A 24,635-nucleotide genomic window follows, 5' to 3' on the forward strand; every position below is an offset into this window, starting at 1 on the left:
GAAGGCCGGCCGCGCAGGACCCCGGGGCTACCCGGGTGTTAATGGCAGTCGCCCGGGAGCCGAGCGCTCCTGGGGTGTTACTTGTTTTGTGCAAAATCCAAAAATTAGAGCAAGGGTGTCTTCGTGCTTAAGCAGACCCCAGGAGCGCCTGCCGAGCCTCCTGCTTTGAAGTGAGAGGCTGGCGGCCGGCCCCCGGGCTGCCACAGCCGCCCCCAGCCCCAGAGCGCGCTGCTCTGTCATCGGTGATTTGTCGCTGGCAGGCACGGGGCCTCATGTAGAAAATCCTCGTTTCTGACCTGGTTCTCCCCAACATGTGTGTCTGTCTCTTATAAAAACCCAGGTACTCCGACGGCGACCTCACCTTGATCTACACCGGGGGCGAGGAGTGCAGCTCTGGTTTCCAGCGCATGAGTGTCATAAACCTCGAGTGCAGTGAAAGCGCAGGTGAGGCAGCCGCTCCGTGCGCTCCTGGAGGCAAGGGGTGGGCGGTCAGGGGTCCCCGCATGGGGGTTTCCTGCTGTTGGGTGTAAGCGCCCCTGCACCGCAGCCGCACGCACATCCTGTTTGCGTTTGCCCTGCTCTCCCTGTTTGTGTTGGGAGCAGACCCAGCCTGGCCTTGCTGGGGGAGCCTTCCACCAGGTGGGTCTGCTCTGTCTTCGCATGGGCTGACGCCACACAGCTTTCCTGGACGAAGTCAGTTTTGAGGTGACCATTGGTGTCCATCCTGCCTGTGGTGGAGGCTGTGTGTGTGGTGCTGCAGGAGGCCAGGGGCCACTTGAGTTGGGTGTTTGGTGGGGACAGTCCATTCAGGGGACCACAACACCGGCAACTCGAAGAGCCGAGATGCCACCCATGTCTCTTGGAGTTCTTGGACACAGTTGGCCTCTGTCGAGAGGGGAAGGGTCCTACCCAAGGGCTAGCCCATTGCCCATCTCCTGCTGGGACCCCAGGGCCCTGGCCCCACACAGAGGGCCCCTCGCTCAGCTGTTCCAGCCTGGCTGTGGTCTGCAAGCAGCAGCCCCGCCCCGAGGGCCCCCTGGCTCCTTCTTTCTGTTTGTTTTGTCCGTTTCCATAGTAGAGCTGTTGACCATTTGGTCATGGGGCCAGGGTGGGGGGCCTGGGGAAGCAGCTGTGTGGGACGTGGGCTGTGCTCAGTCGACGGTGGGGGCGCCGCTCTGGAGAGGCGGAGCATGGGGAAGCAGATGGGAAGCTTTCCAGGCCAAGGCCCCCTCCGCGACGTGGCGCCCAGTCCCCTCCACGCCCGCCCTGCCCCTGAACTCAGGTCCCACCTTTGAGTTAGTTGGCTTGCCCGCCTTTCCTGTCACGTTCACGCTCCCTGTTGATCTGCTTACACGTTTATGATATGGCAGGTCCTCGAGGGACGCCGCCTCATCAGCATGGTTTGGGTTAAACGTTGAACGGCCAGGGCCACAGTCTGCGTGGAGGGTGACCTGGGCTCCCCCCAGTGTCCCAGAAATGTGCCCGTGGGGTTCATTAGTGTGACCATCATCCTGGCCCGTGGGAGTGTGGGGTGTGATGTGCCTTGTGATGGGTGGGCCCACCTTGACCCTGAGCTGCTGGGGGGCTCAGGCCCCAGTGGCCCTAACCTGAGTCAGTGGCTGGAAAGGGAACGAATCAACGTGTGAACACAGATGTGTTTCATACAGGAAGTGTCGTGGGCCCTTCTTTAGAGGTTGGTTTTTGCCACCAGAAATCTGCCTCCAGGTCTTGACCCTTCATGCCAGCTGCTGTGGTCACAGAGTGTCTGATCCACTTAAAGTGGCAGCTTCCAAGACCCGAGTGAGGACTCACCTGTTTGCTGAGCCCTTGGAGGCCTGAGGGTGCTGGTGCGTAGAGTGCCCAGGGCTCCTCCAGCCTGGAGTAATGCCAAGTGAGCGTTGCCAGCCAGGCTGAGTCAGGAAGGCACATGACCAAGGAGGAGCAGTGGGTGCTGAAGGGGACCATCTTTGGGGTGGAAGGAATTGCTCACGAGGCCAACGCGATGGTTCGGGTAGCTGTGAGCAGGTCAGAGCCCCGTGGTCAGGAGCTGGCTGGAGATGGCCCTGGGAGGCCAGCAGGGCAGTGCTGTCCCTGCATGGGACTCAGGCTTTATCTGTGAGTTCCAGGGACTGCAAGCAGGTGGTGACGTGACTCTGACTGGTAGTGACCTGTGGATCCGGCTCCTGTCTGGCTTCACTGTCCTCTGCCCGCCCCAAATTCTCCATCTGCCTTCCATTGTCCTCACCGTTTGGAGCTTGCTTGGAGGAGTCCCTCTTGAAGGACACCCCTTCTGCTCTGTGTCCCGGTCCCTGGGAGACACAGTGTTCAGGCTTGCTGGCGCCTTCCACCTGCTTCTGTGGCCCGGGCTGGCTCTGACCTTGTCACACCTCCTCGGGCCCTGTCCCATTAGAGGCTCACGTTAATCACTTGACTGAGATCTTTGCAAGTGTGCTGATCTCATTTGGGCATGCTGGAAGCTAGAATCATCCAAACAGATCCCAGCTGACCAGGAGAATATCAATAAGGCAGCGTCGGGGGCTTGGAGGGAAGAGGTGTGGGCAGCCAAGAGTTATTCTGGAAAGCTACAGCCCAGATGAGCTGAGACTTGAAAAAAAGGCTCAAGGCCATTTTTGCCCTCTTATTTTTTGTTAGGAAAGTTCTCAAATATTACAAGTAGAAAGAACACGGCGGTGAAAATTGATCTGCTCTCTGCTCGGGTCGAACAATTGTTAATGCTTTGCCACATTTACTTGGAATAAACTGCATGTCACTGATGGGTCATAAGACACCTCAGCTCCAGCCTAATCTGCCCTGTCGGATCCGACAAACAGCCCCGATGCTGGAAACTCAGTGTCTCGCTAGCTCTTCCTGCTCTCCTGTGCCCAGGAGCCCACCAGAGGCTTGATGTTTCCTGGGGGATTTTGAGCCTGCCCTCAGGCTGGAGTTGGATTATTAAAACATTTAAAACTCCTTCCAGCTCTGATTCAGTTTTCCAAACCTGGGAGTACGGTGTGTGTACTGTAGAATGATTTCATTTATTCCTTTGCTCTAATTTAAATTTAGCTTTTTTAGAGAAAATCCCCCAGTGGGTTCTGTGTTCATCAGCTGAGGGTACAACATGTTTTTTGCGTTTGGTGTGAATATAGACGCTGTAGTGTGGTCCGATTTTACCATCTCTGCTGGAATTATTTGTCTTTGGGTGTTGGGCTCATGCGTTTTCAAGACACTCCTACTCTAACATTTAAAAGGCAAAGTGTGTTTACTTGGGGTGGGGGGAAGTGGTCAAATAATTTGTCATTCGGAGAACATTGGTTCAGGTCAAAAGCCCCACAAAATGACCCCAAGAAGGGAAAGAGGAAGTCAAGGTAAGTGGTTACAAAATACGAGCTCATGGGTGCTGGTGGGTGAGGCTATTCTTGGCTTTCGGTAATTGGTGACTGATTCTCTAGCAGGAAGTCCACAGTCCTCAGTCCTGGGAGATCAGGAGAGTGAAGTGTCTGTTTGCTTGATGATTTCTTAAAACCGTGCACTTTGGCCCATTTCAGATAAGACACGTAGGTCAGTTTCTTTGGAGAGCTGCTCTGATTGTATTTGAAAATGGCTCCGCTTACATCAGTTTTTAACAAGACAAAGGTACATAAATTTATTCTCTTGGCCATAACACATGTATTTTTTCGGCCATGTGTTTCAGTAATGTGTATCTGGCTTGCTGTAACGGGATCCCCTGGTATGGTCAAGTAAGGGCATTAGGTGACTTGGGGGGGGGGAGAATAAATATTAGGATTGTCCAGTAAAAAACTAGTTCTAGAGCAAAGGGTACATTCGGGGGTTGTGTGCTGTGGTTCAGGGCAGGGCTTTGGAGGGACTGACAGGGTTGGGGCTCTGCTCATCTGATCACCTTTTCTCCCTTGTCTGTAGACGTGGCCTCCAAAGACGCGGCAGAGGGGAACTGAGTCTCAGCCGGGGAGGGTGGGCAGTGTTGAGAGCTGTGTGTCTGTGTGGCTGGAGCAGCTTGCTGCCCCAGGAGTGTGTCTTCCCTATGGAGTAATGGAGGCTTTGCTTGCTGCTCAGGCCGAGAGCTGCGGGTGCTGCGGGGAAACTTGCTCTTCTTCTTGCTGGTCACGGGAACCCAATGCCTCTGGGCCTGGGGAGGGGTGGGCCAGGGAGTAACCTGTGGGGGTAGGAGAGGCCCGGGTGGAGTTGTCGGGAGTGTGTGCCTGGCCAGAGACTGTGGAAAGTGTGCATGGATCCTGCCAGGGGGTAGAAAGTACAGGCCAGGAGTGTCCTGGAAGCCAAGCCCGTTATGTTTAAAACCAATAAGCAAATGCGATCTGGCCTAGGGGAGACGCCATCACTATTCTCCTAAAGTTCATTGAGAAATTAATGACAGAGGAGGGGTACCCACGAGTGGATATTGAAATGGACTCCTGGTCAGATCATTAGTAAGTCCCACGTGCAGAACCAGCTCCGAAGTAGGGGTGGATGCTGGAACCACTCCTAGTAATGCTTAGCCGCTTTTAACTAAGTGACAGATGGGAAGTGCTTCAAATTTCCAGAAACACACTTCTTTTCCAAACAGTGAAACAGGTATCCAGTCGGAGCCTACTGGATGTGGATCTGGTAGGTGAGTTGAAAAGAGGGAAATGAGCCTCACCGGGCCCCCACGGTGACAGGGGTGCTCGCTTTTGTGGGAAAGGAAGCTGGGGGCTGGGGCTTAGCTTCTTAAGGAGAAAGGCTTGAAGTTGTTCTTGTAAGAAAAGAAAGGGCCAGGGAGGCAGACAGGATCGCTGTGCGGTCTGGCCTGGCGCTGGGCTTGGTTCTGGCCCAGCTCCTGGCAGTGACCCCATGGGCATAAGGTCCAGCCGCCATCATTGCAGAAGGGGCTGCAGTGGTCCCTGTGCTGTGGGGTTTTGAGGCCTGGACACAGTGATGTACGTGAAGGTTTAGACCTGTGCCCGTCTGCACCTACTGGAGTGCCCCGCCCGGCGTGGCTGTCGTTGCTGGTGTTGTGACATTTCTAATGTTAAAGATTTAGTAACAGTGGCAACAGAAACCTCCTTTTTCCTTGGTCCAAAACATTATTCCCTCTCCTTTAGAACATTGTGAGTTCAGGGCACAAAGCCTTGAGAAAGGGAAGTCATGGAGAAGGTCCACAGGAGGACTAGGCCACCGCGGGGTGGAAACTAGAGCTAAGCGCCAGCTTGGAAAGGAGAGGAGAGTTTTTCTAGAAAGGGAAAAGTCAACGAAATTTGCTGAATCCCAGGCGATGTGAAAGTGCAGCTGCCCCCGCCCTTCCCTGTCCAGGAAGATTGTCTGGCAGAGGAGAGCCGAACTGGGAGGCCCCGGGGGACCCCTGGAGGCAGTGGGAGGGGAGACTAGGTTTGAGTCCAGTCGGAGCCGCCAGCACTGGCTAAGGCCGGCGAGTGCTGGCAGCACGCGGGGGCTGGGGGATTGGGGGGGGCTGTGGACACCACCTCTCTCTTGCACTCGTTTTGGGTGGCAACCGGAGTAAATGTGATAGCTAAACAAAGAGCTAGAGAATCAAAGTGAGGATTTGAACTCGGGAAGTGGCCTGACGGGTTCGACTCTGTGAGCTATTCCAGTAAACACAAGTTTAAGTTCAGTTTACAGAATGGTTGTAAAAATGTCATTTTTCTGGTTCTGAGTGATTTTGACCTAAAGATTTATCGATGGGCCCTGTGCACAGGAGGTTTCGCCACGAACCAGGTGTGTAAAGATGCGCCAGGAGGGGCAGGCTGTGCCCCTTGGTGAAGTTCCTCTGCCCCGCTCCTTGGTCACGGGGTGGGGAGGCTGGTCTCCCCAGTGCAGCAGACGTCCCAGTGCTGCTCCACAGGCTTCCAGAGTGGCCGGGGACTTTTCTCCTCCTGCCGGACTCGGCAGGGGCTCCCAGAACATTAAATCTGTTTCCACAGGATGTGCCTCGGGGAGCTGGTCTTGCTCACACCAGGAGCCCAGGGGCTCTCCTGGACCCAGAGGCTGCTTTCTACCCTCCTTCGGCGAATGCCCGCCCACTGGGGATGCTGTGGGGGCCTGTTGGCGGACGGCCCTTCGTCCCCATTTCATCTCCTCACCCATATACTGTGCGCGGCCTTGAAGCCGATGGAGACCATTCTGTGGGGATGAGAGGCCCGTGCCTGCTGTTAGGAGCGTTATGATCGCCTGACGCATCATAGGAGCCCCCTCCTCTCTGACCTCCAGGGCTTTGGGGTCCTGCCTGCTGTTTCTTGCTCCTCCCACAGTCCCAGGCCTTGGGTCCATAACGGGGTGTGTTGTTTTCCTTGCTCAGGCAACAACGGGAAAGGAAACCCCGTGTTTACCGGGGAGGTGGACTGCACCTACTTCTTCACGTGGGGCACCAAGCATGCCTGTGTCAAGGAGAAGGAGGACCTCCTGTGTGGCGTCACCGACGGCAAGAAGCGCTTCGACCTGTCTGCTCTGGCGCGGCACGCAGGTGGGCCCCGGCCTCACTCCCACCTTGTCCACGAATCCCTGGGATGCTTTCACTATTTCCTCTGGTCGCCAGCTGGTCGCCTCGCGGCCTCCCTCTCTTCTCATGTCATGATAGGAGTTACCGGAAAATCCCATTAGGAGGCGAAGGAGCTGAACTGCAGCCTGGCTTTGCCTGTTTCTAGTTGGGCTACTCAGGCTTGTCTTCAGATAGCTTGGTAAAGACTGCCAAGTGCCCGCTTAGGCCTGGCCTCAAGATTAGAGTCTTTCAAAAAAGAATGGAAACTCTTGTTGTTAAGAGGGTAGATCTAAAAGTTGTGAATGCGTGCATGCGCGTGCGTGCGCACACACACACACACACACACACACACAAGACCGTATGAAGTGTTAACTAAGCCACGGTGTCATTCTGCCACACAGACGTATTGGACAGTGTACACCTGAAGCCAGTACAATGTGACATGTCAGTATCTCAAGAAAAAAAATTAGCTCTCACATCCACCTTCCAGAGGGTATTTCCACGAAGCACGTGGAGGGCCAGGCCCGAGGAGCAGGTGCTGTGTGTGGGGTGGGTGAGCTGGGGTCGGTTCGTGTCCTGCTCTTGTTGGCATTCCCCACCCAACCTCACATTCTTCTGAGAGGGTCAGAGGAGAATGGATGTGGGAGCCCTTGGTCCGAGTCCAGTGCTATCAGCTGGAGGTGGGGTGTCCCCGGGGCCTTGGGTGCAGAGGCCGTGCTGGTGAATTTGCTTTTTCCTGACGCTCTGTGGCTGAGCCTTTGTGACAGGACAGGCTCTGTGCCGGCAAAGCAGGCCTGTCCACACCACCCTGCCCGTGGGCTTCAGGTTTCAGTGGCTGGGGAGATCAAAGAAAGCACATGGGGCTTCCAGTGGGGATCACCCGACCCAGTGGGCATGTTCGCAGTTTTCTCCTTAGTAGCCCTGGAATTAGGTGTGGTGGGGGCGGCAGCATTTGTGGGGAGGAGATAATTGAAGGCGGAGAGAGACTCGCCCCAAGTGCATAATTCCCAGCTGTGACAAGGATGATTACTCACATCTTTAGCATCCCATCTGGTCTGCAAAGGGTGATGTTAGAGGAACCCCTGCTTTGTGCAGTGCTCGCCCTGGGGTGCAGGCCCCCACTCTGTAGGCCCAGCGGCAGAGAATTGCCGTGAACCGGCCTTGAGCTTGGGGCTCAGTGCCCTGAGCTGGGGAGGTAATTGGATTCTGGTGCGAGCATGCTCATGATGCCCCGTGGGGGGACTCTCAGCCCCAGTCAGAGGGTCGGGGGTGGCGGCCGCCTGCCCTGGCCAGCCCTGGCCTTCTCAGGGCCTCCGTGGTGGTGTGGATGCTGGGGTTGGAGTGCAGTCAGCCTGGGTCCGTGCAGGTGCAGATGCACCAGTCGCTCTGCAGATGTCTCTGCCGTTGGCTCGTTAGGAACCTCCGGGACATCTGCCTAGCGTGTCCGTCTGAAGACTTGGGGAAAGCCACGAGCTGGGATCTAAATCCCTTCCCTGCCCGCTTAACAGCTCCTGTCCTAGGGCTTTTGAGCCTGGCCGAAATCTGCTGTGTGTGACCGGGCCCCTGGCTTTGCTGGGTGGTGGCCTTGCTGTGTGGCTCTCAGCAGTGAGTGACCCACTGCTCATGGGCTGATGGAGTCTTCCCTGGGTCACCCCACACCCCGTCTGTGAGGGAACCACTTCACTGTCTGGAGTCCTTCACGTAGTGCTCAGTGAGCCCCTCTGCGACTTGCAGGGGCTGGGGCCTTCCTTCTGTGACCTTCCTTGAGGCTCTGGTTGTGTCCTTGGCACAAAGCACAGGCTCCCTTCCCTTCTGTGTGTTTTTGATCCATTTCTGTCCCAGCATGATGGACGGGGAGCCATTTCTGTTCAGGGAACATGTAGCCCTCGTTCATTTCCTGGGGCTCTGATTCCTGTGCCTCAGTGGCCAGCTCTGTGGCCCAGCTTCTCCAGGTCCAGGGCCCGGCTGGCCTCCCAGTTTGCCTTTTCGGCTCTGATTTCACATGTTGGGGCTTGGGGAGAAGGTACTGCTTTAATGCTCTGTCCTCTGTTTAGCCCACCTTTCTGAGGACGGACAGGGGCAAGGTTTGTGTCTAAACATTACACGTTCCTGTGCCTTCATCTGCCTGTCCCAGAGACGTGGGCCTAGAGCACCTGCCGCCCTATGCCCCTGACCTTGGCTGAACCACCATCTGTGGGCGACCCAGAATAGTAGTAGTTGCCTTTGGCTAAAAGAAGCTTTTTTTTTTTTTCCTCTCTCTCTGATTGCAGAAACGGAACAGAATTGGGAAGCTGTGGATGGCAGCCAGAGTGAAACAGAAAAGAAGCATTTCTTCATTAATATCTGCCACCGGGTGCTGCAGCAGGGCCAGGCCAGGGGCTGCCCTGAGGATGCGGCTGTGTGTGCCGTTGGTGAGTTGCTCGTGGGCACGGTGGGCTCAGGTTTGCTTAAAGCCGTGGAACTTGGCTGCATCCACTCGGAGCCAATTAGTGCCTCTCTCTGGGCGTGGCCTATGAAGGGTGGTAAGGAAAAAATATAGTTACAACTAGTCAGTCAAGAGACATGGCAGCCGGGGAGGGGAGTGTGAGCACCACACGGCAGTGCTCAGACAAGATGGCGATCACTATATTGAGATTGTTTTTGCGTTGTATGCAAACAATAGTATTGAGTCATTGTGTCATATGTATCCCAAAACTAAAATAAGGCAGGATGTCAACTCTGCATGAAATGGCCCCGGTAGGCAGCTGCTGGGTGCGCTCTGGAAGCCATGACCGTTGGGAACTCTGACCCCGGCCCCGGCCCGCGACAGGCAGTGAGGGCGGCTGGAACCTGCTGCCAACCTTAGTTGAGGCACCCTCACCGGGCTGGGTTTAGGGGTTACCCCAGCTCTTTTAGCCTTTGAAAGCAGGTCCAGGCATGTCTGTGTCTTGATATCAGGGGGACTTGGGGACACAGTTTCAGAGCTTTCTGCTAACAGGCAGCTGAGCCCAGGCTTAGGAGGTCGCCTGCTCCACGCACGGAGCAGGTTTCGTTTCTTCTTCTTGGTCATGGGACCTGGACTGGGCTCCCGAGAGACCTGTGTCTCGGGGCACGAGGCTCCAGTATGGGTGGCCATCACCAGCCTGATGTGTTAGCATGTGTGTTGCCCCTCATGCCCACAGAGCTCACCACTTGTCCTCCTCCTGCCTTCCTGCTGAGCCTGAAGCAGCCGGGGGTCCTCAATGTGGCTGCCTCCCCTGCCACTGACCACGCAGCCCCGCCAGCTAGCTGACCTCTCACCCCTGCCCGTCAGAACTGACGTGGGCACCTCATCACAGCTCTAACCATGTCTTCCAATTGTCCCTTTTCTTTCTCTTTTCCAGATAAGAATGGAAGTAAAAATCTCGGAAAATTTGTTTCTTCTCCCACAAAAGAGAAAGGAAGCATCCAGCTGTCCTACATGGACGGCGACGACTGTGCTCTGGGCAGGAAGACGGCCACGAACATAACGCTTGTCTGCAAGCCAGGTAGGGGCGTCTGGGGCTGCCCTCTAGTTCCCTGTTGCTCACCGGCCATGGCCTGGATGACCCGGTAGAAGGGGTGTGGCAGGCATTTCAGGTTCCAGAATCTTCTGTGGGGAACATGGTCAATAGTGGTTAGCTCCCTTCCCCCACTCAGGACCGTCCAGAAATGGAGAAACTATATGGTGCCCAAGGGGCCCTGTTGTAATTTTCCAAGTGACTTATGGGTCCCCGCTTCCTCTTCCTGACAACCAGTCTTTCAGGCAACGGCTTCCTCCAGAGGGGGAGGCTCATCAGCAGCTTGAAATGCCCTTGGCTGCACCATCCCAGCACATTGTTCTTCTTTACTTCCCTTTAACTCTGGGCGTACATGGTTTTTACAGGGTCGGCATCAGTTGGTCTGTCTGCGTTTTATAGCCCTTAAAACGTGTATGTCGTGACTGCGCCCCTGTGTTGCACAGCTATGCCTGTAATCTGAGGCACATCCTTGCTGGTGGAGCTTGGTATTCCTATTTTTAAGCATCTTGTCTGTTGTTGCGTTAATAGCCTGTTTCCAGAGTTGGTGATTGTGTTACCATATCCTCTCTGCCTCTACTGAGATATTTCCTTTGGACTCATTCCCAGCTGTGCTATAAGCTCAAGGGCTATTTTTTTTAAATTGTGGTAAAATGTACATAATATGAAAGACACCATTAAAAAATTGTAGTAAAACACACGTAACGAGAAATCCGCTGTTCGGACCATTCTTTCAGTGTCACTAAGTACGTTCACCATTGTGCAGCCATCCCCACGTGGGTCTCCAGAAATTTCTCATCCCAAACCTGCCTCTGGGGGTCTTCCCCAGCTCTGCAACCCCTCCCCTCAGAATACTGTCCACCCTAGTTTCTGCCTGTGTGCGTGAGCATGTGCATGTGCATTTTTAACTATAATGAATGAACAACACACATATGGAATAATCTCACAGTCTCTAAATAGGCTGGCATTCAAATGGCATGGGAAGTATTTACATTACTTTATAGGTTATTACTGAACTGGAAGCCCAAAGGGTGACATCTAAAAATACATCAGAGGGCCTGAGTTTGAATACACAGGGTCAAACAATACACACTGCCTGTCTTCTCACGCCAAATAATCCAGTGGACTTGACTGTGTGTGTGTGTGTGTGTGTGTGTTTGTTTGTGTGTCCGTATCCGTGTCCAGTGAATGTGCATTCCAGGGGCCCCTCCGGGCAGGCGTAGCTCATGTAGCTCTGCACCCCCTTCCAGACCCTGGCCCAGCACTTGTCCAGTAAATCTCTGATGTTCTGGCCGGTTCACCATGGCAATGGAGAGCACTGTCATTGCCGCTCCTTCCTGTGTGTGGTCTGGCTGCACTAGGGCGTCCTTGGGGGCTCACGTCAGGAGGTGGGTGTTACCCAAGGATGTTGAGTGCCTGGTCTCCCTACAGGTGACCTTGAGAGCGCCCCAGTGCTGAGGTCCTCGGAGGACGATGGCTGCTTCTACGAGTTCGAGTGGCACACGGCCGCTGCCTGCGTGCTGGCCCGGACGGAGGGCGCCAACTGCTCCGTGTTCGACTCCCAGGCAGGTGCGTTTCGCAGTGGTGCCTCACCTGACGGCTTAGGTTTTTTCCTTAAAGTGTTTTCCATGAGTGATTCAGGGTAACCTGCTTTAGAGCTACAGGAACTCTGGCCAATATTTTGAAAACCTGAAGTTTGAGACTTTACCTGAGATCATGAAAAGCCTCTCTTAAATTCACATTTGAGGTGGATTTGCTGAAGGCAAAACCCGAGGAACACCTGGGTGTACATCATGTCTGAAAAGGCATTTAGCATGAACTGCAGTCAAGAAACTCACCTTAGAAGGATTTTCTAAGACAGCCACTGTGCTGTGGTTGCCCTGCTTTGGGCACATCCTGGGCCTCCCAGCAGCTCTGACGGGCTCCAGCGGGGACTCATGGTTGAGGCCATGAGCATCCCCCGCAGGGGCTGTGCCTGTGGGTGACGGCAACTCTGGTGGCCCCAAGGGTTGGCGTCTCGAGGGCCTTGGGGGGGGTGTGCTCCCACACGGAAGGCTCTGTCACTCCCTTGACTGTGCTTGGTTGTTCTTACTCTTTTTCAGGCTTTTCTTTTGACTTGTTACCTCTCATGAAGAAAAATGGTGCCTATAAAGTTGAGACAGAAAAATACGACTTCTACATAAACGTCTGTGGCCCTGTAACTGCCGACCTTTGCCCGCCCAACTCGGGAGCCTGTCAAGTCACAAAAAGGCAAGTGATGATTCCAGTTAAGGGTTTTTTTTTTAGGGTATTTGGTGCTAAAATGATGTTTTGTTGAGAAGTTACTGTGTTGCCTGCTAACAGCATCTTATGACAAGCATTTGCACAGAGGAGACTCCACCTGGAGACTGGAGGGTGTGAGGAGCTTGAGCGGCTGTCCCTGGGGAGGAGAGTGGGTTCACCTCATGCTTTATTCTGTGGAGTCTCAGCCCCTCCATTGTTAGATATTTACGTGGAGTCTCTTTTCAGTGTAGTATCAGCTCAGGTGAAGTGAGTTGGGCCTTAATCTGGTTGTCTCATCCCCCAGCTCAGAAATCCTAGCTGGGCATGGGGGCGCTTTGCAGCCTGTGCCCCAGTCACTGCCCTGCCAGCCTTCTGGGTCATAGCCTTGCAGTGCTCATGGTCTTAGTGTCTGTTCTGAGACATGCTTGTTTGTTTTAGTGACAGAAAGGCCTGGAGCCTGGGGCAGAATAACGCTAAGCTGTCCTATTATGACGGGATGATCCAGCTGAACTACAAAGACGGGACACCCTATAACAATGCCAGGCACACACCGAGGACCACGCTGATCACGTTCCTTTGTGACCGAGAAGCTGACATTGGCTTCCCCGAGTATCAGGTGGGACTCGACCTGCCTGTACCAGCAGGGCTCAGCAGGCGACAAGGGCTGGCTCGCAGAGATGGGGGTGGAAGCAAAGTGGTGGCAGGTGCATGGGGTCTCTGAGCGCAGCGGGAATAGTGTGCTCCCTGCAGATGGACTGGCAGGGTAGTCTGCTGGCCCCAAGGCCGCCCGCTCCCCAAGGCCTGCACAGGAGCCCACATCTCCCTTTATTGAGAAGCAGAGCTATTTTTAGTCTGGCTTCCTGCCCAAATCATCATGTCCTGTGATTTTAATGAATCCTTTTAGATTCGCCAGGGTACACAGGGGGTGTGCATTTTCTGAACTGTTTATTCACTGGGCCTCAATGGGAACCCAGAACACACACAAACACCAACAATCACCCCTTATTCCTGCTTAACAGAGGCTAGATGTCCATCCTAATTTATTACCGGGCAGTCTTTCTCTTAATAAGACGAAAGGAAAGGGTTTGGGTTTGCTTCATGCAGTTTTGATTTACAAGGCTGGATGGAGCCCCCATCGCTTCTCAGGGCAGCTTTGGGTAACATTTCCTGTTCTTGTGCTGCTTCTTACCTCGTCGTGCCATTAGGAAGAAGATAACTCGACCTATAACTTCCGGTGGTACACGAGCTATGCCTGCCCGGAGGAGCCCCTGGAGTGCGTGGTGACCGACACTCTGTCGCTGGAGCAGTACGACCTGTCCAGGTGAGGTCAGCCCAGCCTGCCCTTGGTCTTGGCCCAGGCTGGTGCCATGTTCTTTTAGGGCTCGCTAGTGAGCATGTAACAGCCTTGAGAGGTGGTCCTGTTAGCCAGGGGCTGTGGGCCCAGGAGGACCTTTGACAGGGATCGGTAGCCTTCCTGGTGTCAGCCCACCTTTGCCATCACACGATGTAGCCCTCAGCTGCATCATTGACATTCATCGCCATTGAGACGGAGATGTGGGGGCAGGTGCAGGCCTGCTGAGCCCCGAGTTTAGTGCAGGCTGCTGTACTCCTGTGGGTCAGGGGTCACGGTGAGCTGGCCACTGTGCCTCAGCGAGCGAGTGTGTCAGTTTGGTATACGTCTATTCCTCTAGTGACTTAGAGTCAAACTGGGACGTGTCAGCTTTAAAAGCACCCATGTTACTCTGAAATTCTAGCTTGGCAAAGGCCGAGGGCAGCCAGGGAGGGAACTGGTACGCCATGGACAACGCCGGGGAGCACAGCACATGGAGGAAGTACTACATCAACGTGTGCCGACCCCTGAAGCCGGTGCCAGGCTGCGCGCGCTACACGTCGGTTTGCCAGATGAAGTATGAGAAATCGCAGGTGAGCGGCCTTCCCTGCCTAGGCTTCCCTCCCTGGCCCCTGACTTGGTGGGATGGTTATTTCAGGACCCCAGGTCAGGAGCGGGGACAGAGGGGTCCTGCTCCCCCTAGATGTGCTAGCCTCGAGTTGCCACATGGGCTGAGCACCGGGCTCGGCGTCGGCAGGGACGCCCGTGCACGCATGCTTGAAGCAGCACCATGGAGCGTGACTGGGACACGGAAGCAGCCTGCCCATCAATGGACAGAGGGCAGGAGGCGTGATCTGTGCCCACAGTGCAGGATGGTTCTGCCCCAGGGAGACGAAGTGATCCATTCTCAGCAGCAGGGAGGGGTTTTGAGAGAAATACCTGCAATGTAAGGCAGGTCAGATGGTAAATACACCACAGAGCAGGTGATTTGGTGCATGAAGCACTTCCAGAAACCAGGGGATATTCATGGGCACTGCGAAGGCTCTGAGCTCAAGGGGGAGGAAGGATGAGAAGGGACAAAGGGACACTGGGACGTGGGGAGGGAGGGACTTAAAAAAAAACACCCCAAAGTAACACCCGGTGCTGGTGACCTTTGGCCACAGTTGGGGCAGAGGAGGCGCCTCGGGCTGTTGAGCCTGAGTTTAGAACCACCTTTGACCACGGCGTGTGTGGAACAGTTCCGCTCCCCAAAGCTGGCTAATTGGGGGAAAGCGGGGAGTTGCTGTGACGAGCTGGCCCCAGGCATCAACTCCCATTCTGGGTGCCGGCGCTCTCCATCATCCCCCTGAACGCAGGCACTGCCCGAGCTCTGGCGTGGTTCCCTGTGCTCACTGTGCATGGGGGATCTTAAAATAAAGACGAGTGTGTGCTGCTTTAAAAATAGCACGTCGGGAATGTGCTTTCCTGGCCCGGCAGCGCGGCCGCCCGCAGGGAGCCCGTGAGTGCACTCTGGTGGCCGAGGCCTGAGGCCGTGCTGGGTGCTCCTTGCTGGAGTCGATGCCTCGAGTCGTGTGTCCTTATTATTCGCAGGTTCGTAATTCACGGAGTCATTTACTTGCTCGCTTTTTATTGTTACCCTAAAATCCACACTGCAGTGCCCACGGTCACTGCGCTGGGCCAGGAGCCTCTGCTTTCCTGTCTCAGGCCTGCCTTGTGGGCAGGGCGTGCAGGCCGCAAGCTCCAGTTCTGGCTGGGGTCCTGCCCCTGGGGTCCATTACAGGCTCCAGACAAGTCACGTCTTATGTGTTGGGGGCAGAGTGAAGGGTTCGTTGGGGCCCCCAAATCTACACACTCTAATTGGGTTCTGCCATCTGGCGCATAAAGATAAATATCCTAGTGCATAAGACCTTCCATAGAAAGGAATTTTAATGCATTTTGTGTGCAACAGTTAGTGTGTAATAGAGAGAAGAGAAAGAGAAAGAAAGTTTCCAAATGAAGGACCCAAAGTTGCCCACCCCTCCTGGATAAATGCCCAGCTAGATAGGGTTGGCCCAAAGTGGGGCTGCCGAGGCCCCAAAGTCTGCCACGTGTCTAAGGCACCTTCTGGTGGGGACCCACGGGAAGGGGGCAGAAGGGTTCAGGCAAGTCTGGAAGGAAAAGAGCAAAAATCAAAATCCAAGTCAAGGTAAAGGCTGCCATTGCCAGCCTCCCCAGGGGTCTCTTCCAAGTGTCTCCTTCTGTGTTCCTGAGTCCCTGGTGCAAGCCCAAGGTGGAGCATCTGGTCCCGGGGACAACCCCACATTAACAACCCCCCAGCCCCGCGGTCGTGAGGAGCCAGTGTCGGCCACGCGGAGGTGGGAGAAGCCTGACGGGTGTGTGGGTTCACAGGGTGCCTACTCGGAGGCGGTGTCCATCAGCAACCTGGGGATGGCCAAGACGGGCCCGACGGTGGAAGACAGCGGCAGTCTCCTCCTCGAGTACGTCAACGGCTCGGACTGCACCACCAGCGACGGAAAACGCACCACCTATACCACCAGGATCCACCTCGTCTGCTCCAGGGGCAGCCTGGTGAGGCTTGCGCTCCCTGATGGGACCCTGGGGCTCTTCCAAGCGCTCCTAACGGTGCCCGCACAGGGCATCTAGGCTAGCTGGGGGTGGCAGCGGGGTTGGGGCCCTCCTGCGAGGCTGCTCTCCTGGCTGCGCTTCCTGACGCGAAGCTGCCTCCCTTCCTGCCAGGACTTGCCCTCCCCGTGTCCTGCAGACATTTGGTCTTTCTCTGAGCTGGGCAGATGGGCCCTGCTCGTTAGTGGCTCGGAGTTGGTGACTGGAGGTTGGTGGCAGTGGGACCTGTCACAGACGTGGTTAACTCCAAATCCTGACCCAAACGAGGCAGCTTGGCGCCTCCATCTCAGCCCCATGGACCAACAATGGGGACGTCTAATTCAGCAGTAAACAGTGACAGAGGGAAGCCTGGAGACAGCCAGCGATGGGGCTTTTAGCCAGGGTGGGACAGTAGCGAGAGCTCTAGGTAGAAGCGCTTTGGGTGGTTTTGTCCAGTCCTGATCACGTTCCAAAGTTACGTTTAAAAACACAAGACGTACAACTTATCCTCTGGACATTGCAGGTATTACGTGTGCATATCCATCCCGGTGCCCGTTTCTAGAATTTCGCCATCCCACAGACCCTAATGCTTTTTGTACCTGGGGTTTGAAATTTATACCTGGATTTTGTATTTTTCAGGCAATTCCTAGACTCTTAGGTAAAGAGTAGACATACTGAAACCCGTGTTTATTAATAACTTGAAAGTCCAGTGCCTCGGGGTCAGTGGCAGCTTCCTGGAGCTTCGCTGAGGTGACCCAGCAGAAGCACCTGTCACCGCTACCCCCTTGTCTTCCAGACCCGCGACTTCGTGTCGTTTGCCAACATGTGATTTTTCCCCAAGAGATAATTTCCTGGAACTGTCCCTTCCTCTCTCTGCTCTCGTTGCCATGGAGATACTGGAGAGTTCCAGGAAGTGCTCTTGAATCCCTGGTACTGCAGCAGTCACCTTATTTGGCAGCGTTTTTAGAGCAGTCCCACGTTACTGCTGCCTCTGGTGCTCAGGAGCTGCCGAGTGGAAAAGTCACGTGCAAGAGGGTCCTAAAGCCTCAGAACCTTCAGGCGACAGCTGTCACCCTGCACAGCCACGGTGGTGGGGGCAGGACAGGTGTTTGTTTTGACTGGAGGCGCTGAGGTCGCAGACTGGGGGCCTTCCAGGTGAGAGGGTCTGAGCAGGGGAGACTCGGTGTTAGACACCTATCACCCTCTTCCCCCTGACCTTCTGCAGGCGCCTTAACTTCTCTCTGTCTCAGTTTCTCATTTGTACACTCGCTGGCTAGTGCTAGACCTCAGTCCACTGAGTCATGGAGGGGCTTGGGGAAACACTGATAAACCCAGGGCAGTGCTGGACCGGGGTCTCTGTGAGGCACTCGCTCCGTTATTAGAACACTCGCAGCGAGTGCGGGCACCGCTGGGGCATTCCACAAGCTGAACTCACCTGTGGAGCTGAATGCCCGCAGCACCTGCCCCTGTGCGCCCCTCCTCTGCCAGGTCCGGCCCCACGGCCCAGTAGGTGCAGTGGGCCCCGTGGGTGCTGTGTGGCTTCCCAAGGTAGACGGGGCGCAGCTCAGTGGATGGCCCAGGTCTACTCCTCACCCCTGGCCCTTACCACCCCCAGCCAGGCTTATGAGGTCATACCTCCTGATAGAAACAGCACAGGAGCGAGAGGCGTGATGCACCCAGTCTGGGCACAGACACCTGGTGTCCAGAGGCCCTCGCTACCTTTCTGTCAGGCTGGTCTCCTCAGTCAGGTTCCACTTCCTCGTGATGACTTTCCCTGCATCTGACCTTGCAGAATACCCACCCCATATTTTCCCTTAACTGGGAGTGTGTGGTCAGCTTCCTGTGGAACACCGAGGCCGCCTGCCCCGTGCAGATCACCACGGACACAGACCAGGTACGTGAGCTGGCGCAAGGCGGCGCCAGGCGCTCCAGGACCTCTCTGCCTGCCCCGTCCCTCACCTTCTGACTGTTCTGGTTTCCTCCATGTGGAAAGCAGGGTCATCCTGCGCCCCTCTCCCCGAACCTGGGTCCTGAGTCCTGGGCTAAGGGCAGGACGTCACTCTATCCCTGAACCAAAGATGTCTCCCTTTCTCCACCCTGGTCCTCTGATGTCAAGAGAGCTGCGTGGTCAGTGTCTTGCCACAGAGCTAAACATCTGGGTGCCCGCCTTCTGTGACCCTGGCCTCTTGGTGTTCTCAGCCGTGGGACACCGCCCACGTGTGTCAGTTTGCCCTCATCTGTGACCCACTCATGTTCTGATGGAACACTCAGGTGTAACACTGTCGTCCAGCCAGTCTCCTGCACCTCTTCTTTCTGAGCCCTATGCTGCCTGCACCCTGGCTCCCGCTCAGGCCACAGCACACGCTCCTACCTCCTGAACCCCTCCTGTGGGGAGCAGCTCTGGGGTGTCACCTGTGATCCTCCACAGGTGGTGGGCAGTTGTCACAAGCTGGTTTTCTTTATGGTGGGGTGGACTTTCCTCAATTTTTTTCAAATCTCCACTGAGCGGCAAATGTCTAGTATAAAAACATAGGTGTTGGTCTTGGGGTGCTCAGGGAGGGTGTGCTTAGCAGGTGGCTGCCCAGTCAGTGCACTGGGACTGGCTACCGCTCGTCCACGGCGCTTGGTGGCCATGGCAGGAGGAGCTCGGCAGGCTCGCCCGCCTCAGAGAGGAGCAGGGTGCTGCCTGGTCCACTGTGTGGCCTCTTGTGGCCAATTTTCAGTTGGTTTCTAAAAAGCCATTTCTGGGTCCCTTTTGCTTGGTGATCTTGGGGGCTGGAGGGAACCGAGCGGCTTCCAGGAAGGTTTGCCCTCTCTGAGCTTGCGCTCACGCTGGGGTGTCACAGCTGTTTGCTGATATTAAAATCAGGAGAAACGTGGTTGTGTGAGGCCCGTGTGTGCAGGTTTGGGGGTGCTGGTGGGCATGGTCTGACCGTGCCTTTTCCTGTCCCCGCAGGCCTGCGCCATCAGGGACCCCAACAGTGGGTTCGTGTTTGATCTCAACCCGCTCAACAGCACCCAGGGATATGTGGTCTCGGGCATCGGGAAGACTTTTGTGGTAAGTTATGTGATGAATTCCAGTGGCTTTGATGTGAGGAGTCACCTGCGGGGGGCCTGGCAGGCAGGTGTCTTCAGGGGCAGGGCAGTGGTAGCGCCCTTACCCAAGAGGAGGCACAAGGGCCCAAGTTTAAGGGGGGCATGGGGAATGTCATCACCCTATCTTGGTACCGTGCAGATGGTGGGGGGCGTCATTCTGCAGGAAGTTACTGAAATCTGTCGCTCTGTGTTTAGAAGGGTGGCCCTGAGCTGGCACCACCTTGGGGGGGTGGTGGTTGGCAGAGACCTGAGTCTTCATCTGGGGTGGAGGGAGTCCCCAGCACTTAGATTTTGCAAGTGCTCCAGGAGATTGTGGTGTCCACTCAAGTTTGAGGAGGAAATGCTGACCCCATAAATGGGAAATAAGCTGGTAGCTGTGTTCTAGGTTCTTCTCATAGCACTTTCTTTATAGGCAGTCTTACAGTCTAGAGCAGCGAGTTGGAAAGTCTCCACACTGATACTATTCTTTATAAACAAGCACTACTGGAAAGGGAGAAAATGTTTAAAAAATCTTTACTCTGGTTTAAATTGTTGCAAATTCCAATTGAAGTAAGAGAGTAGTAGGCTTTGAAAATGGAAAGTTGGGATGAGAATATCTTACAAAAATGTGACTCGGGGGGACTTTGTAGGTAAACACAGTCCAGGAAAGTGCTGGATGGAGCTTGTCACTCAGCAGCCCTGGGACTGCTCATCTCCACCCCACCCCAGCTGCCACTACAGCTCGCTTTATGCCAGGGATTTAAAACAGGCAGCGTTGCATTGTGCTGCTTGTATGAGTGTGAGAGGTAGATAAAAACCTCCTTGAACTGGGTAGAGAACACGCCAGAGGAGACGACCACCATAGGGAACATGCTAGAAGCAGGCTGAGGGGCTTTGCCTTTGTGCATTGTGATGTTAGGAGGGTCAGCCTTGTTGAGAAGGGGCATCATATTATATGCACTCAATTTTAGTTAACTTGACCGTGTAATGGTCTCCACGGTGATCTAAAGTGCTGCCCTCTCTAGCTCATGTGCCTCCCTTGCTGTGTGTGGTGCATTACTGTGTGTGACACACGCCACGCGTATGGGTGCAGGGCTGTGTAGCTAAGGCATGTTGGGACCCTCGGGGACAGTTTCTGGGCACTGCTGCTGGGCTGTGACTCTGCCTTTGTACTAAACTTAAGGACCAGCTGTGTACTTGTGGAAGGGGTAACTCGGGTGACAAGAACAGGGTCGCCCTGTGGGCGTGGCGAGGGTCTGCGTGTGTCCTGTTGCTGGAGCTGTTCTGAGTGGTTCTCGCTGTCCCGCCTGCAGTTCAACGTGTGCGGCACGATGTCCGTCTGTGGGACCTTTGACGACAAACCTGCTTCTGGCTGTGAGGCCGAGACCCAGACGGAAGATCTGAACAATCTGAAGCCAGTCAGGCCAGTTGGCCTGTCCAGCCTCCAGCTGTCCACAGAGGGTCTGATCACACTGACCTACAAAGGACGTGTGAACCCTAGCAAAGGTGAGCTCGGAACCAGGGTGCTTGCAGCTGACCAGTGTCCTGGGGGTTCTGAGCACACGTCAGTCATGCAGGCACCCCACGGGCCTCACGCCAGCTCTTACCACCCGTGAGAATATGTGAGAGTCCTGTGCCCTGACCCAGGTGTCTTCCCTCGGGCACCTCCAGATGTTCCTGACCTGGATTGTCAGGCTTTGATGGCCTTGCTTTTCTGCAGGTTCCCCAGCAGATACCGAAGTTACTGTTTCTCCTATTTTTTCCTTCTGTCTGTTCTCCCTTCAGTCTTTCCTCTGTGTTTTCCTTCTGTCTGTTCTTCCCCTCAGTCTTTCTTGTATCTTTTTGTAATAAATACACTTCTGCTGGGTTGCGTGTGTTAATGTTTCTGCACTTTCCTGCAGCTCTGTTGTCCAGCAGAGCGGAGCTCTGGGAGTTGGCACTGGCTTGTGCAGGTGTCCTATGCAGGCCTGGGTTAAACGCCGCATCTTGCGGACTGGTCCCCTGGCCTCCACCCCACCCCACCCCCGGGCCACTGGCCCCTCTGCTAACCTTCCTCCTCTAGGCAGAGAAGTTCCAGTCAGAGCCGGTGGCTCCCTGCAGGCTAAAACTGGGGCTGGGGTCCCTCATTCAAATCAGGTCTCTTTAAACAGGCCCCATACCTGCTGTCCAGCGGGTGAGATACCCAGTGTCCCCTGCAGCCTGCATGGACCGTGCAGGCTTGCTGCCTGTCCCTTCACACCCGCCTTCTGATTCCCCAGGGGCCGCTGATGCGTTCATCATCCGCTTTGTTTGCAACGATGACATTTACCCAGGAAGCCCCAGGTTCCTGCATCAAGATATCGACTCCAACCTGGGGATTCACGACACTTACTTTGAGTTTGAAACTGCACTGGCCTGTGTCCCCTCCCCGGTGGATTGCCAAGTCACAGGTAAGGCTGTCAGGGGTGTGAGTGTGTGTGCATGAGTGTGTATGTGCACGAGAGTGTGTCTGTGTGTAGTGTGTGCGTGGCACTGTGTGTGCACGAGAGAACATGCGTGTGCATGTGTGTGCATGTTTGTTTTACAGGCAGCGTGGCATTTGTGTTACATGTTTTCTTTGATGCGTAAAGTCCTGTCGTTTCTCTTGGGAGTCTGAACGTACAATTAAATGCTTTTCAGCTGTGTTTTGAGATCAGTGCTCATTTAGAACTGAGACGAAAATGTGGGTAAAAATCAAATACACGTGGTCAGAGCTTCTTATTTAAGGAAGACAGTTGTGGCTCTGGAGGGTGTACCCCAACACTGGACGTCCCCCAGGGCCTGCACCTCCACGTGCCTGGTGCTGCCCTGAGGGCTGGTGTTGGTGCCGGGGCCTGTCCCATAGCTCTGTCTCCTGGCAGGTCACTGGTCTCTGTGGGGTTAAAGTGTGCCCCAAGGCTGACAGGAGAGCAGGGCACCCACACACCCTGCTGTGTTTCAGACGATGCTGGCAACGAGTATGACCTGAGCGGCCTGAGCAAAGTCCGGAAGCCTTGGGTTGCTGTGGACACCTCACCTGAGGGCAGGAGGAGAACTTTCTATCTGAGTGTCTGCACCCCTCTGCCATACATCCCTGGGTGCCACAGTGAGTTCAGAGCCCTGGACCCGGCGCCTCCCTACCTCCCCTCCCGTGCCCCAACCCAGACGAACGCCCCGCTCTTTCAGGTAGTGCAGTGGGGTCCTGCCTGGTGACAGAGGAGAAGAGCTGGAGCCTGGGCGTGGTACAGATTAGCCCCCAGGTGGCAGCCAACGGGTCCCTGAGCATTGTCTATGTCAACGGTGACAAGTGTGGGGACCAGCGCTTCTCCACCAGGATCACCTTGGAGTGTGCGCAGACCTCGGTGCGTGACCCCACCCACCTGCTGCCCACACCCTTTACACCGAGGCGCCCATGTGGTCCAGCCTGTCTTTCCGGGTTTAGGGCATCACTGGGGTTCAGGGGAAATGTGCCACCCCCAGGCCTCATGTTTTCTCAGAGGTTGAGGTTGGGGATTAATGGTGGCTGTTGTTGGGCTGATTTTTTTCTTTTTAATAAATGAAAACAAAATCAACCACTGGCTGCTTTTCCAGGGATCGCCGACCTTTCAGCTTTTGGATGAGTGTGAATACGTGTTTGTCTGGAGGACCGTGGAGGCCTGTCCTGTCATCCGAGCGGAAGGTGAGGCCTGGCGCCTCGTGAGTGCACTGCAGGGGCAGCCTTTAGCTGTGCCTTCCCGGGCCTGGGGGGGTTTGGGCCCCTAGTCGAGGAAAGGGCCCCCGTGTCCTTGTCACCCCATGTCCTCGCCCCCTGTTGCTGAGTCTGCAGCACTGCTCATCCTGCTGGGATGATGGACTGTTGCTTTCTCACACTGGACATGGGGCTGAGCAGATCCTAGGGGCTAAGAGTGACCTAGTCTTTCCTAGAAAGCTGTCTGCCAGCAGTTTGCATCATGCCTATAAACAAAAATGATTCGGTGTGAGGCTTAATGGCCGTGTCAGACAGTCCTTCCCCGTGAGACGCTGGGAGGCTTTCTGCTGGAGCGCGTGGCTGAGGCCGCCCTCACGTCTCGTGTCTCCTGAAGGAGACAACTGCGAGGTCAGGGACCCCCGGCACGGACACCTGTACAACCTGAGGTCCCTGTCCCTGAACGACACGATCGTGACTGCCGGCGAGTACACCTACTACTTCCGGGTCTGCGGGCAGCTGTCCTCGAGCGTCTGCCTCGGCGGCGAGAAGGCCAAGGCAGTCTCGTCGTGCCAGGAGAAGCGGGGGCCCCAGGGCTTCCATAAAGTGGCAGGTACGGCGGGGCCTTGCCTGTGGAGGAAGGGCAGGATTCCACACTTCGGCTCTTGGCGCCGGGAGCACATCTTTCTCGAGTAAGGAGGACGGCTGGTTCTCCCTGGGGGAAGCCACGTCGTCACTTGATGTAGCTTGATTCCTGGCGCCCTCTGCGGGAAGGGGCTACTCGCTGCCTTCTCGGTTAGTGATGCCAGTTCCGGTCCAGAGAGCCTGACCCCTGATCACGTGTGCGCCCTTTGGGCAGCGGGTGGGTGCTGGGGGGTCTGCGGCAGCACGTCCTGGAACCCAGCCGGAGGGGCACATGCAGTGCAGGCCTGGGCCGTGAGGCGTCGCGGGGCCCGGGCAGGAGCTGGGCGGGTACTGGTGAGCTCAGGATGTGGGAGAAGGGAGTTGGAACGGATGAGGGGTCATCTCTGTGCTGGCGAATCTGGGGCCTTGCACGGGAGGGCTGTGTCCCCTCTCTCCTGGGCGGTGGCCATGGGTGGTGCATTCAGGGTGAGCAACCTGACCTGCCGGCTGGGCAGACGAGGGTCCCGGCCTCACCTGACGGCATCTCCGTCGACAGGTCTCCTGACGGAGAAGCTGACCTACGAGAATGGGCTGTTGAAGATGAACTACACCGGCGGGGACAGGTGCCACCAGGTGTATGAGCGCTCCACCACCATCTACTTCTACTGTGACCGCGGCACCCAGAGGGTGAGTGTGCCCGTCGCTGGGCTCCGGCGCCCTCTTGGCCTGCTCCCCTGGGTTCCCCAGCCCTCCCGGCTAGCGTCGTTGAAACGCGTGATTCATGCAGAGTTCCTCAACATGAGTGCTCGGGGCGTGAGTGATGTTTACTGAGCACACGGGCTCGAGGCATATTTATAAGTGCTTTCATTTCCCCCGCCCCATAAGCCAGTTCAGGGGGCTCTGTGCGCAGCCCAGGTGAGCTTTTATGGTGTTCAAATCAATCAGCAAGCCTTTCGGTGGCTGCAGGGGCCAGGCTAAGCCCACACGGAGCCAGCGGTTGTGCGGGGACAGGGAGCTCCCCTCGCCCAGGCCCAAGGGGCAGGGAGGTGATGGGTCTCG

The 24,635-nt window shown here is 55.7% G+C and overlaps 1 protein-coding gene across 3 annotated transcripts in view; it reads left to right on the plus strand.

Annotated features, from left to right (window-relative positions):
* Positions 1–24,635, plus strand: part of IGF2R (insulin like growth factor 2 receptor) — an 88,696-nt gene that overhangs the window by 38,774 nt on the left and 25,287 nt on the right. For all 3 annotated transcript variants that reach the window (XM_037520682.2, XM_037520683.2, XM_037520684.2), the window contains exons 10-28: positions 341–444; positions 6,308–6,472; positions 8,758–8,898; positions 9,850–9,993; positions 11,434–11,571; positions 12,105–12,252; positions 12,703–12,880; positions 13,470–13,585; positions 14,019–14,187; positions 15,983–16,162; positions 17,988–18,089; positions 19,152–19,253; positions 20,584–20,776; positions 21,529–21,699; positions 22,230–22,373; positions 22,454–22,629; positions 22,859–22,946; positions 23,350–23,565; positions 24,133–24,263. In XM_037520682.2, coding sequence (XP_037376579.1) covers positions 341–444; positions 6,308–6,472; positions 8,758–8,898; positions 9,850–9,993; positions 11,434–11,571; positions 12,105–12,252; positions 12,703–12,880; positions 13,470–13,585; positions 14,019–14,187; positions 15,983–16,162; positions 17,988–18,089; positions 19,152–19,253; positions 20,584–20,776; positions 21,529–21,699; positions 22,230–22,373; positions 22,454–22,629; positions 22,859–22,946; positions 23,350–23,565; positions 24,133–24,263 — 2,806 coding nt within the window. The remainder of the gene's footprint in view (positions 1–340; positions 445–6,307; positions 6,473–8,757; positions 8,899–9,849; positions 9,994–11,433; positions 11,572–12,104; positions 12,253–12,702; positions 12,881–13,469; positions 13,586–14,018; positions 14,188–15,982; positions 16,163–17,987; positions 18,090–19,151; positions 19,254–20,583; positions 20,777–21,528; positions 21,700–22,229; positions 22,374–22,453; positions 22,630–22,858; positions 22,947–23,349; positions 23,566–24,132; positions 24,264–24,635) is intronic.

Source organism: Talpa occidentalis, unplaced genomic scaffold (genome assembly GCF_014898055.3).
Source record: "Talpa occidentalis isolate TD23 unplaced genomic scaffold, MPIMG_talOcc4v2.1 talOcc4.2, whole genome shotgun sequence".
NCBI lineage: Eukaryota > Metazoa > Chordata > Mammalia > Eulipotyphla > Talpidae > Talpa > Talpa occidentalis.